Genomic DNA, 14,110 nt, shown 5'->3' on the forward strand with positions numbered 1-14,110 from the left:
CTGTGTGTGAATGTGTATATCCTTATAAATATGCATATTTGTATATTTGTTTCAGACTAGACAGACTGGAAAGTAAGTGTTAGACTTTTCATACTCCTCACAGGCTCTGTCTCTTCCCACCCTTACCCCCGCCCCTCCACAGCACCAACAGCCTAAAGCAGAAAGGATGCTTTGCGACCGGAGGCTGCATCAGAAAGTATGCAGCTCTCTGAGGACATTCCACCTGGGAACCTCATTGGGTCCCTGCAGGATGGTGGGTTTTCGAAATCGGCAGATTCCCCCAGGAAGACAGGACCGCCGCTGACACGTAGGGCTCCAGCCGGCCGCCCCCCCTTCCCCGCCCCTCCGGGTTCCTTAGTTGTCCCCCACGCGCGTCCGCCTGCTCCGCAGTGGCGGGCCAGGCCCGGGAGGCTCTCCGCGGCGCGCACGGCCCGGGGGCTGGAGTGGGCCGGCCGCGCAGGCGGTAGACAGGGAGGGGAGGGCACGGGAGGGCGCGGGCGGCGGGAGGCCATGCCTCCAGCTGCGGAGGCTGCCGCACAGCTGGAGCCCCGGCGGTCACCCGCGCGGCGCCGTAGCCCTCGCGCTCCCGCTGCCCGGCGGACTTTGCGGAGGGCGCCCGGCGTAGGCGGCGGCGGCTGTGGGCCGAGCCGGTATTTATAGCTCGGTGACAGTAGCGGCGGCGGAGACACCGCCTCTCGGTCTCGCCGCGCTTCCCAGCGAGGCCGCGGGCGCGGCGGAGGGCTGTGCTCGACCGTGTCCCCGGTGTGCGGGCGCCCTGAGCCCGCGCGGTCCCATCGGGTGAGTACGCGGCCCGGCGCCGGGCGCGCGTCTGTGCCGCGCGGTCCGACCGCAGCCCGCTGCCGCCAGGTCCCTGCCCGCGAATGCGGAAGCGGCGGCAGCTCGGCCCGAACCCCCCGGTGCCTCTCCTCCCCCCTTCCCGGACCGCGAGCGGGACGCAGGGTAACGAGTCTGGGAGGGAACAGACATGCCGGCCCTTGAGGGAGAGCGCAGAAGAGACTCCTGGGGGGAAGGCTCTTGGTGGGTATCCCTCAACTCCTGAGCTCCAGGCGGGTAAGGGACGTCTCCAGAGCAGACCTTGAACTTTCCTCGATTCACTAGTTCCGAGGGTAAGAATTGAGTAGAAGCCCTATCAGTGATTAATTAAATTAACAGGTTGCAGTAATGGGTATTCTCATTAAACAGCAACAGCACTTGAGTGTTTGGGTGTTTACTAACTTGATCATCACTAAATAAAGCTATTTGTTCATTTCCATTTTCAAAAATACCACAGGCCCCCAAGTGTGTTTGACCCATGTGGTAACACTTTGGCTGCCATTATTCATTCTACCAGGTGGTGTGGCACAGTAAACTGAGCATGTGTGCGCGCGATGGTAGTAGTCAACATCACGTGCTTATTTGGGTATTTATATGTGCATATAAGTCTCATGAATCAAAGAATTTCTTGAGTAAAAGAATGTTGAATAAATGTAATGATAAAAGATGAATTGTCTGAAACCCAGAAAAAGACTTCTAGGAAGATTCCAGGGTTTTGTTTTTTCAGAAAAAAAGTTCTTTTTACTTACGGAATATGAAGAATAGTAGAATCCCTGTAAAAACTGGTTTTTCATTGTTGTAAACTATTGAGTTTTTGCCGTGAACCTTCTAACTCATTTGACATAGGTATTTACTTTCCACCTCCATCCCACCTCCATTCCACCTCCATCTGGTCCCTGTGATCAGAAACAAGTACTTGTCTGTTTTATTTAATTTTCTTCTTTAAACTGCCAGTCATTTAAAAAATAATTTTAGATACGAATGAATTCTATTTTATTCATTAGCTCTTATCTTCTTTGGAGTTGTGCTTAGATGATCATAAATGTATCATTGAAAAGGAGGTCTAAACATTTTTAAAGAATTTATTACTGATTATTTTTCAACTTAATAATGTGAATACTCTCCTAAATATTTTGCAATATTAATGAAAAGTTGGCAGTGTCTTTGTTAGAAGAGAGTCCCAGGTCTATGTTGCTTTCAGGTTCTCTGTTTTAAAAAAACTTTTTATTATTATTATTATTTTTTGTATTTCTCTGAAGCTGGAAACGGGGAGAGACAGTCAGACAGACTTCAGCATGAGCCCGACCGGGATACACCCAGCACGCCCACCAGGGGGCGATGCTCTGCCCACCAGGGGGTGATGCTCTGCCCCTCCAGGGCGTTGCTCAGTAGCGACCAGAGCCACTCTAGCGCCTGGGGCAGAGGCCAAGGAGCCATCCCCAGCGCCCGGCCATCTTTGCTCCAATGGAGCCTCGGCTGTGGGAGGGGAAGAGAGAGACAGAGAGGAAGGAGAGGGGGAGGGGTGAAGAAGCAGATGGGCGCTTCTCCTGTGTGCCCTGGCCGGGAATCGAACCTGGGATTTCTGCACATCAGGCCAACGCTCTACCAATGAGCCAACCGGCCAGGGCCTAAAAAACCTTTTATTGGTTCAGTGCTTTGTTATTCCAAGGACTGCAGGATGAGAACAAGGGAATAAAATCACTTAAAGTTTGAAAAAATGTGAACAGAACGTCTAGGCAGTGATTTATGGATGTAATCTTTCAAATTAGCTAGGGTACCACAAATACCATCCTATCTGTATCTATGCAAAGCCACTTATGGTGGTTTCATTGATTAACTTAAAAGTTTGCTTTTGCTTTTTATTTAAAAGGCTGTGTGGTCTCTTGTATTGGACTAAAAGTAGGAAGTTCCGACTCTACCGTTATTATTGATATTTGTATTTTTTAAAAGCTGCATTAAGCACTTGTATTATGTTAATTGCTATGTGCCATCTCCTCATGCCTACCTTTTCATCTAACAATTCAGTATTTTCAGCCCTCTCCTTACTGTAGGGCTGGTCCTGGGAAATCTATGTTTGGTTTTTCTATCTTCTGCTACTTCTTCTTTTAAATACTTGAACATCCCATTATCCAGCGTCTATTCTCTCTGAAATGGATTTTTCAGTATTTTTGTCTTTTTCTCACCCAAAGCTGGTCTGAGATACAACCATCCATACATTTATGATTTATTTTATTCATCCATTAGCAAATAATAATTGAGTGCCTAAGAGGAGTAAGTTATCACCTAGTACTTATTGCTTCCTTCCCAATGTAAGTTTATTTTGTAGTCTGTACTTCTCAGTGCAGGGAGCACAGTAGTATTAAGATTATTGGCCTTGGGTCATGTGGAGGTATTGCTGCCTGTTTTTGCAAGTTGGTAGCTGTCTGACCTCGGGCAGGTTATAACCTTTCTGAATCTCTATTTCTTCACTCATAAACCCAAAGGGTTGGTATAAGAACTAATTGAGACAATACGTGAAAAGTGCTTGCCAAGAGCCCAAAACATTAAAAAGCACTCACAAATGTTATTATTATGTTTTTTATATCTGCTTAAAGGGTGTTCATCTCACAAAGTGCATCCCCCATTTCAAGGACTAGCAATTCCATTCTGGGTTTTGCCAGGCCATGTCCATATCCAGTCCCTCAGTTCATCTTGTCAGCTCCTCCTTTCAAATGTACCCAGGAGGCCCTGGCCGGTTGGCTCAGTGGTAGAGCATCGGCCTGGCATGCAGGAGTCCCGGGTTCGATTCCCGGCCAGGGCACACAGGAGAAGCGCCCATCTGCTTCTCCACCCCTCCCCCTCTCCTTCCTCTCTGTCTCTCTCTTCCCCTCCCGCAGCCAAGGCTCCATTGGAGCAAAGTTTGCCTGGGCGCTGAGGATGGCTCTGTGGCCTCTGCCTCAGGCGCTAGAATGGCTCTGATTGCGGCAGAGCGATGCCCCAAGATGGGCAGAGCATCGCCCCCTGGTGGGCGTGCTGGGTGGATCCCAGTCGGGCGCATGCGGGAGTCTGTCTGACTGCCTCCCCGTTTCCAGCTTCGGAAAAATACAAAAAAAAAAAAAAAAAAATGTACCCAGGAGCAGAGACATTTGCAACCATCAGGCAGAGTGGCTCTTCTGACATTAAGTCACATTGTGTCACTCTCCTGCCCTCCAGCCTCACACAAGAGGAGAGCCCAGGTGCATAGTGTGGCCTCCAGGCCTGATCATGATTGTCCCCTTCCACTCCCTGCACCCACCCACTATCCAGTCATACCTGCCCCTTGCTGCTCCTTATGTGCACTAACCATGCATCAGCACAGGCCTTTGTGATTGGTTGTCCCCGCTGTCTGGATCACTCTTTCCCCAGATGTCTGCTTCCCTCCCTCCTTTCACATCTCTATTCAAATGTCACCTTATAATAAGGCCTTCTTCAACTTCCCTTACTCTTAATACTCCCTATTAATTTTCTCCTGCTTTTCTCCATCAACTGATAACTTCAAAAAATACATAGTATTTAATTTTTCTCTTAATGTCTGTTTCCCACATGAGACTATAACATGCAAGGCAACCGGGAACTGTCTGTTAGTAACCCTCACACATAGGCCTGTACCTGGCGCAAATAGGCAATCTGCATGTATTGAACAAACGAATGATGGATGTTATTCTGAAGTTAACAGATCTGGACTCCACCACTTTCTCTCTGATTTTGGACAGGTAGCTTAAGCTTTCTGAGCCTCAGTTCCCATATTTGTAAAATAAGGATAATAGTCATTCTTTCTAGAGTTGTAGTAATTCTTTAACACTGAGAATAGTATATATAATCACTCAGTAAATATAATATATAGTTGATATTATTTTGATGCTCATTTTTATGGAAATGACCAAGAGTCACTTGTGTTTTAACAGTGGTCTTCAGGGTAGGACATAGCTGGAAGGGACGAGATTCTTTACAGATGAAATCTCCTTTGGTCTTTGCTACAACTCTATGAAGAAAGTACTTTTATTAGGATTTTACTGGTGAAGAAATAGAATCTCAGAGAGGCTAGAGATTTGCCCAAGGTCACAGAGCTAGTGAGTAGCCGAGTCAGGCAGAGTTGGACCATATTCCTCCCACCACATTAGGTGGCTGTCTGCAAAACAGATGTTCCTAATTCCCTTGAATCATTCTAATGCATTCTAATGGTGTGATTTTGCCATTAAAAACACTAAGATAAAATGTGATATAATGTACACTATTATTTACCTTTTAAGGAAATAATATTAAATAATTTAAAAGCTCCATTTTCCCTTTTAATATGTGATTTTAAAAGTGATTATATATTAGGGATTAAATGAAATGATTTTAAGAGTGTTCTGTTATCTGCAAAGAAGTACACCTATATTGGGAGAAAGCTACAACTAGGTAATTGGCGAAAATAGCCTTTAATGTTGTCTAGTACTAACATAGCCAAGAACTGTCTAAAACATAGCTGTATGCGTCACAAAGTATGTTCCATAAAAAGTAAAGTACTGGAGGTCTTTTTAAACATTATTTTTTTAAAAAATTGGATTCAGGATTCTGAAATAATGTTCACACTTTGGCAGAGTGCAGGCACAGAGTACAGCCCTTTAATAAGAGCCAGGAGGGCTTACAGATGAATTTTCAGTCATAAATCCCAAAGAGCTTCAAGAAATTTGGAAAGATTTTAATTTTATCCTTTAATAGAGCTCTACAGTGATAATGCTCTGTTCTTGTTATCTGGTTATTATTACCCAATGCTAAGATACTACATTAGGATGGTGCTTTGGGTATGGTTACTTGACTAGTAATAATGTGTCTTTTATATAGCAGATTTCATTAGTCCATGAGGGACTTTTCTTTTTTTTTTTTTTTTTTTGTATTTTTCTGAAGCTGGAAACGGGGAGACAGTCAGACAGACTCCTGCATGCGCCCGACCAGGATCCACCCGGCACGCCCACCAGGGGCGATGCTCTGCCCACCAGGGGACGATGCTCTGCCCACCAGGGGACGATGCTCTGCCACGACCAGAGCCACTCGAGCGCCTGGGGCAGAGGCAAGGAGCCATCCCCAGCGCCCGGGCCATCTTTGCTCCAATGGAGCCTCGGCTGCGGGAGGGGAAGAGAGAGACAGAGAGGAAGGAGGGGGGGGTGGAGAAGCAAATGGGCGCTTCTCCTATGTGCCCTGGCCGGGAATCGAACCCGGGTCCCCCGGACGCCAGGCCGACACTCTACCGCTGAGCCAACCGGCCAGGGCCATGAGGGACTTTTCCATACACATCCTTAAATATTTTTAATCTAAGTGATACACTCTATCTTGATCATACTTGTCATTGTGCAAAAAAACACCACAAAACAAAAAACAAAAAAGAAAAAACCCTTTGCCTGAGCCAGGGTCTCTGTTGAGAAACATGACATTCACACTCCTGAAGACCTTTAGTGTTTTCATTTATTTGTCAAGACTCTCATAAGGAAGGAAGGCCTGGTACTTTGGTTCAATGAAACAAATTATTGCAATAATTGTTAGGGCATTGATGTTGCCTTCGTCTGGTATCTGATCATTTTTTACTTAAACTGTTGGAGTTGTCTCTAAATTGGTCTCCCCACTTTCATCGTGCCACATACCAACTGGTCATTTTCCAAGTTGACAGAGAATCTTCCCCAAACCCGGTTCCAATTAATTGTAACACTCTTCTGCTCTGAAACCTTTTATCCCCTATTTCTACTAAGTAAAATGTGAAACAACACTTTCATATAATCTTCCTCAGGTGGCCCCAAATTATCCTTTACTCTCATAAGATACCCCCAAGCACTCTCTGTTCCAGCCACACAGAACTATTGATACATCTCTCTGCCAGTCCCTGGCTCTCTCTCTCCTGTGCCTTTGTTCAAAGTATCTTCCCAACCTCAGTGTTCACACCTTTTGCCCATTTTCCTTTGAATTCCTGTACATTCTTAGCCTGTAGTACTAGGTGAACTTCTGGCTTGTAGAAAGATATGTGGCATTTCTAAGATCAAATATAAATATTAGAACCTTTAGAGTTGGAAACCATATCTGAAGGTCTGTGGATTATCAAATAGTATATCAAGTTTGAGCTTGTTACCAATTTCCAATATCTTTGTCACTACTATTATGTATTCCTAGTGGCATGTTCCTAATGATATCATTAGTTATCATGGTGGGGGTTGGTCTAGTTCTCAGAGATGCAGTGTTTTCTATAAACATTGCTGTAAAATCACAGAGTGAACGTCAGTGATACAGGATCAAAGGATGGTCAGACCAGCTCAACTACTTAACACTGATGCTCAAAGAAGATAAAAAAATTTGAGCAATCCTGTCAGTCACATGGTTCTAGTTCTTTCTGGCCAGGCTGCCACGGTCCTTTTGAATAGTAATAGTAGGTTCATTCATCCTAGAAGTACTGTGAATCTTATATTGGACAGTTTTATTACTAAGAACTTTTAAACCAGTATGTAAAGGGTAAGATTTTAGAATTTATGTCTTGATGTGAGTAAGGCATCTGGCCCCCCCCCGCTGCACTTCTGGAAGGGGCACATCTTGCATTGGTGGTCAGTGAGAGGAGCACTGTATGTGGTGGCCCTCCAACGTCTGAGGGACAGTGAACTGGCCCCCTGTGTAAAAAGTTTGGGGACCCCTGGCGTAGAGTGTTGAAACCAGGTGGTATGAGTTTGAATCCCAGCTCTGACACAGATCCATTTTGTTCTTTGGTACAAGTTACTGAACTCTTAAGTTTTGGTTTCAACAGTTGTAGAATAATGTAGTTTTTTCTTTCTTGGGCTGCTAAGAAATTTAAATGAGGTGTTGGTAAAGCTCATGAGCATAATGCCTGGTATGTGGTAAGTACTCGATAAATGTCGGCCTCAGTAATAGTGATGATATTGCAGAGCTTGGTGTTAAAGGGAGATGGTGTTGGGTGGGGACACATCACTGCTGTTACTGGCATCAGTGCCGTCTTGAGGCTCCCCTGCTCTTCTCTGCCCTTAATGGAAGCTAATGGCAGGTTTCTCTGCCTCCTTCTCATCTCATCTAAACAAGGAGGGGCTTCTCCTTTGCGTTGCACCACTCAGCTCATCCGGTAGGTGTTTATGGGTAGCCTACTATGGGCTAGACCAGGGGTCCCCAAACTTTTTACAAAGGGGCCAGTTCACTGTCCCTTAGACCAGTGATTTTCAACCTTTGTTTCTCACGTACTCATAAACTAATTACTAAAGAAAAAGGGGCCCTGACCTCTTCTTTAGTAACTAATTTATTTGTGCCATGAGATGAAAATGGTTGTATTTAGTCAGGGGCACTGACCTTAGTAATTAGTATGTGTTTGTGCCCTGAAAAAAAAAGGTTGAAAATCACTGCCTTAGACCGTTGGAGGGCCAGACTATATATAAAAAAAACTATGAACAAATCCCTATGCACACTGCACATATCTTATTTTAAACTAAAAAAACAAAATGGGAACAAATACAATATTTAAAATAAACAAGTAAATTTAAATCAACAAACTTACTAGTATTTCAATGGGAACAATGCTCCTCTCACTGACCACCAATGAAAGAGGTGCCCCTTCTGGAAGTGTGGCGGGGGCCGGATAAATGGCCTCAGGGGGCCACAGTCTGGGGATCCACAGCCCTCTGCTGTGCCCTGGAAGTAAACAGCCCCCTCCCTGAGGCCTTGATGATCTAGTGAGGAAGATGAACACTTTTACAGATTACTTCTCTATGCTATGCTAAGAGCCAAGATAAAAACACATTTAATTAAGAGCTCATCCATGGTTGCAGAATTGAATTTAAAAACATGTATAAAGGGTTGCTGACTACATGCATGGTGCCACATAGTCAGCTTGAACAACCCCAGTCCTGGATTATTAACATTAGAGTCACCAAGTGATTGTGTTGACCATAAAGATGCTGTATGTAAGCCACAGCAGTGAATGAAGTTTTAGAGTTCTGGATATCAGATACCCGAGGAACTAGAAAACAGGGCTGAGATGACTAGGCAAACTTTTGGCAACCTTATATATGAAATCCGGAAGTGGGAATCAACAGAAGTTTTATTCAAGTTATGCAGGTTTTGAAATTTGGGATTCCCCATTCCCAGTCCCCAGAAGACATCACTCCAGCTTTGGAGTGCAAGGCAATGAATAAATATCAGCCATATTTTGTATAAAATAAAAAGAGCAAAAGATCAATAACAGGGCCCTGTTCATTTGGCTGGTATCTAAGTCACTGAACCTGTTAGTGGAAATTAAGAATAAACTGTAAATGTGATGGGAAATATCTTATGGGAAGAAGCACTTCTAGCTTTGAGGTATATTAGAAAAACCAAGGGCTAGGAATGAATTTGAATTCAAATACTGGCTCTTCCACTTCCTGGATATCTGAGCCATTGTTTCCTCATTTGTAACATGGCATGATAGTAGCATCATGGTAGGCATTAAAATCTGTACTAGTGTACTACTATAGCTCAATATGATAGTTCTTGCTCTTGAAACAATATGAATGCCAGAGAGAAACAGCTGTTTCCAACATTTTTTTTTAGAATGTTCTAATTCAACTTGGGCCATGTCTACATTACATTGCACCCAAAGCAACATTTTGAAGTTAAAAACAACAATAAAATAAGTATATGCCAGCCCTGCACAAAGCGCTTATTTAAACAAGGATCAAGGTCATGTGTATTCAGTCAGTGTTCCATATTCTGCTGCCTTGCTTGCGTGTAGGTATGAGGAGGGGAGGTGTTGGTGCAACTGCAATAGAATTCCTCACCTGTGAGAGAAGCAACAGAGAATCCTCATAAATGATTACCCTGTCCATTTCTGATGGCATGTAGGAATCACTTTTGCTTCAAGACTATTGGCTTTGAGATGATTGCTGTGTGTTCTCTTGTGGTGGTCATCTCTGGACTTTTCCAAAGGTGTTGCATGGAATTGGCAGTTGACCCATTTCGGCATCCTTGCATATTGAATGCCATGAAAACACATGATGTTCACTGTTGTTCTTCATTGCTTTCTCTGCTCTTTTTTTGGTGTGAGAACCAGACAGGTCTGTATTGCTGTACGGTGTGATGAACCACACATAAAAATAAAAAAGGAAAGAAAGAAACTTGTGATAGTTCCTATTTCTAAGCGTCCGAGCCGCAGCTCCAGGGGACAGTTGATATTTCAGAGTATTCACACAGATCACAAAGGACTTGAAATTACTTAAAAGGTTTGTAAACCCACTGCACGGTGACTGTTTTGCTGAATTTTATGGTCAGTCCTTTTGTGTGTTTATGTGGTCTTTCTAAAGTACTTAAGTCTTCATTAACTTAAATTGTGGTTTAATTGACATTCATCAGCCTAGAATATTGGATTGGGATTTGAGAGCCTTAGAGCCTATTCTCAGATCTTCCATTAACTTAGAGTTACTTTAGGCTTTTGGCTTGATCTTTGTATTTTTAGCCATATATGTATTTACCTACATATCAATTATACATATATTTTCTCCTGTGCTATAGAAGTATGTATTACAGAGTTAATATAATCATCTCTAGAGGAGAATGGATCCCCAGAAGGCATTTAAGGGATGATGTCCCTGGGGCTGGGCCCTGGGTCTGCCCCATCAGGCCAGGAAAACACCTGGAGCTGGTCGGCTGCTGGCAAGGGCTGGAGATCAGGTCCTGGGCTCTGACCTCAGAGGCTCAAATCAGAACTCTCCAGTTGGATGACTTTGGGCAAGTTATATAATCTGTGAGAGCATCAGTTCCCTGCTTGGAAATGAAGCGATGACAGTATTTCAGAGGGTTGTTATGACAAAAATGAAATAATGCGTGCAGACACCCGACATTGAGCCTGGATGTCAATTATTGTAGACTTTGTAAGAGTCCCTCTTTTCTCTTCCAGTTCTAAATAAATTGAGAAAGAAGAAAAAAAAGAATTGGCAGATGGTGGTGAAACTTTGCCTTTATTATTATTTTGATATGAGATTTATTCAGCTTTATTATTATTTTTTTTTAAAAAGAAAGCTATAACTTAGTCTGAGCACCAAACAGGCTTACCAGAACTGATTCCAGATGTTGTAGACTGCAAGGTGCAAAAAGCCTTTGTAAATACTAGGTTTAGCAAAAGGCTAGGTTCTCCCCCCTCCACCTCCATATTGGCTATGATGCTGAGTATTTGCACCCACTTCACTTGCTTGCTTAAGTTGCTGGAAGCAATTTACGTGCCCTTCCTCTTACTCTTTGTTTGTTCAGATGTTGGTTGATTTCGCTTATGCAAGGTAGGGGGGATTCCTGTTTATGCCGCAGATGTGTAACTTTGTATCAAGGACTTCCTTGATTTGCATATGGCTATGTAATAAAGCAAACTGGGGCTATGGGGCACTCAGATATTGCCATCAGCATTGAAGAGGCCTCCCTATTCCGTCCTTTTTTCTTAATGAGTCTGTTTTCTTAACTCTGCACTGTTCTCCCTCAAGACCCAGACCCAGAATTACTAACTGCACTGGTCCACGGCACCCAGAGTTAGACTTAAGTCACTCAAGTCGCAGCCCTAGTAAAGCTTGGCAGGCTTAATGTGTTCTTTACGTGCAGGCTGGCTCCCAGAGGTGAGAGAGAGGAGCTGAGTGGGAGTTTGAGGTGGGGTCTGGACAGCAGCATTTTCAGAAAGCTTCTGTATTCCCAATGCACATCCAGGTTAGGACCCACTGCTGCAGGCATGGTATCTGTTTTGCATTGCCTCTGTGCCTTTGCATATGCCTAGACTGAACATCCTTGCCTTTGTCACTTGGGGAGAAAAAAATCCTCCTACTGTAATTTTTCAGCCTTCAATTTGGGTATCTACTTTTCCTTGAAATCTCCTTTCTCCTCATTCCTTCTTATAATCAGCATTGCCCAATCCCTCCTGGGTGTAACTATTCATCCATACACTTAGCTGTTCCATAAACTTGACGGTGTTGAAATTGACAACTAGACTGAACATTTTTATAAATGTCCACACACAGGTACATTTTTCAGTGTTTAGAGAAGGATCTGAAAGTAAACCCACCAACTTATGCAGGGGTCTTAACTCTGAAGAGAGGGTGTCGGGCAGAGGAATATGTGCTCACTTAACTTCTACATTGCTTTAATTTTTAAATGAGTCTGGATTATAATTGTAACAAATATAATATCAGGAAAAGAAAAGTATTGCCTTGTTTTTTCCTTGCTCTGCATTTCTTCCTGAGGTGACTGCCACGTGTCATCTCAGTCACTGTCGCATTTTTAGACTGTGTTCTGCCCTCTCATGTCTGTCCCCACCAGTCCCCTTGCTCTTTCATTCTTCTTTCCTAAATCTACCAGTGACCATAGCTATTATTAGTTCATGGAGAAGGGACACTATTTACCGTATGTCCCTCAATCTCAGACTTGTCATGGTGGTGTAAGTAGGAACAGGTATCATCTTTTCTGAATAATCTTTTGTTTTTGCTTTATTTTTTAAAAAATTAATTTTAATGGGGTGACATTGATAAATCAGGGTATATATGTTCAGAGAAAACATCTCTAGGTTATTTGGACATTTGATAATGCTGCATTCCCATCACCCAAAGTCCCATTGTCTTCCGTCACCTTCTAACTGGTTTTCTTTGTGCCCCTCCCCTCCCCCAACCCCCTCCCTCTCCCCCCCCAGCCCGTAACCCCCATACTCTTATCCATGTCTCTGAGTCTCATTTTTATGTCCCACCTATGTATGGAATCATATATTTCTTAGTTTTTTCTGATTTACTTATTTCACTCAGAATAATGTTATCAAGGTTCATCCATGTGATCCGATGTCATCATTTCTTATGGCTGAGTAGTATTCCATTGTATATATGTACCAAAGCTTTTTAATCCACTTGTCCACTGACGGACACTTGGGCTGTTTCCAGATCTGCACTATTGTGAACAATGCTGCCATAAACATGGGGGTGCATTTCTTCTTTTCAAACAGTGCTATGATGTTCTTGGGGTATATTCCTAAAAGTGGTATAGCTGGGTCAAAAGGCAGTTTGATTTTTAATTTCTTGAGGAATCTCCATACTGTTTTCCACAGTGGCTGCACCAGTCTGCATTTCCACCAGCAGTGCAGGAGGGTTCTCTTTTCTCCACATTCTCACCAGCACTTATTCTGTGTTGTTTTGTTAATGAGCACCATTCTGACTGGTGTGAGGTGATATCTCATTGTGGTTTTAATTTGCATTTCTCTAATAATTACTGATGTTGAGCATTTTTGAATAAATTTTTATTGAGCTGTTATACATCTGAACAGAGAGTAGGAAGAGGGAGACTTTGGTTTTTGCTCTAACCCTATGTATCTTTTCTCATACAGGTACGCTACGACGGAACTAAAGTTTTGAAGGATGGGTAAAGACTTTCGATATTATTTCCAGCACCCCTGGTCTCGCATGATTGTGGCTTACTTGGTGATCTTCTTTAACTTCTTAATATTTGCGGAGGACCCAGTTTCTCATAGCCAAACAGAAGCCAATGTTATTGTTGTTGGAAACTGTTTTTCATTTGTAACAAATAAATACCCTAGAGGAGTTGGCTGGAGGATCCTGAAGGTGCTTCTATGGCTACTCGCCATTCTCACTGGATTAATAGCTGGCAAATTTCTGTTCCACCAGCGTTTGTTTGGTAAGTGCCCATGGAATATAAAATTGATAATCATTTCATTTCTATTCTCCAAAATAGAGCTTTGTTATTTCTAACTGCAAAGGTTAAGATGCATTTCAGTTTTCCCTCCAGCCTTAATTTGTTATACACTGTTGTAGCTAGGTTCTTCAACTATTCTCTGTTTAAAGTTTATTTTGCTATGACCTAAGGAAAATTAGCATGAGGTAAAATTAATACCAGACTTCATTTCAAAAAATGGCTTTAGAGAAAAATGAATGTATGTGTAATCTTATTTAGGGAATAGATGAAAATAACCCTTTCCTCATAAATATTACATAAGTGTGATATTATAAATAGATCAAAATTGGCTTTAGGGTGTTTATTTTGAGCTTATTCAACCACACAGAGCAATATATTAGTAAGAAACCCCTTGGTAGTAATCAACAGAAAAAAAAGAGACTATATTAGTTTAAGATAATAAGATACTGTACCTTACTGTTAAGGATTTTGGGATCTTGCACAGAGACCAAGGATAGACTTGACTTTAATTACTGGGATTAATGGAACCAGGGGCTTGAATTTTATCAGGATATTCTTTGTCTTGACTCCTCTCTCATGTCTGCTTTATTCTCCA

The 14,110-nt window shown here is 43.0% G+C and overlaps 1 protein-coding gene across 4 annotated transcripts in view; it reads left to right on the forward strand.

Annotated features, from left to right (window-relative positions):
* The first annotated feature begins 490 nt into the window (after window positions 1–490).
* The window catches only part of TMEM117 (transmembrane protein 117), a 512,620-nt gene continuing 499,000 nt past the window's right edge, over window positions 491–14,110 (forward strand). The window contains exons 1-2 of one of the 4 annotated variants that reach the window (XM_066369004.1): window positions 491–798; window positions 13,190–13,497. In XM_066369004.1, the coding sequence (XP_066225101.1) occupies window positions 13,221–13,497 (277 nt within the window). In that variant the 5' untranslated portion in view covers window positions 491–798; window positions 13,190–13,220. Of the gene's footprint in view, window positions 799–826; window positions 1,128–13,189; window positions 13,498–14,110 lie in introns of those variants that run through there. The other 3 variants (XM_066369006.1, XM_066369005.1, XM_066369008.1) reach the window with 3 other exon arrangements.

Source organism: Saccopteryx leptura, chromosome 2, assembly GCF_036850995.1.
Source record: "Saccopteryx leptura isolate mSacLep1 chromosome 2, mSacLep1_pri_phased_curated, whole genome shotgun sequence".
NCBI classification, from domain to species: domain Eukaryota; kingdom Metazoa; phylum Chordata; class Mammalia; order Chiroptera; family Emballonuridae; genus Saccopteryx; species Saccopteryx leptura.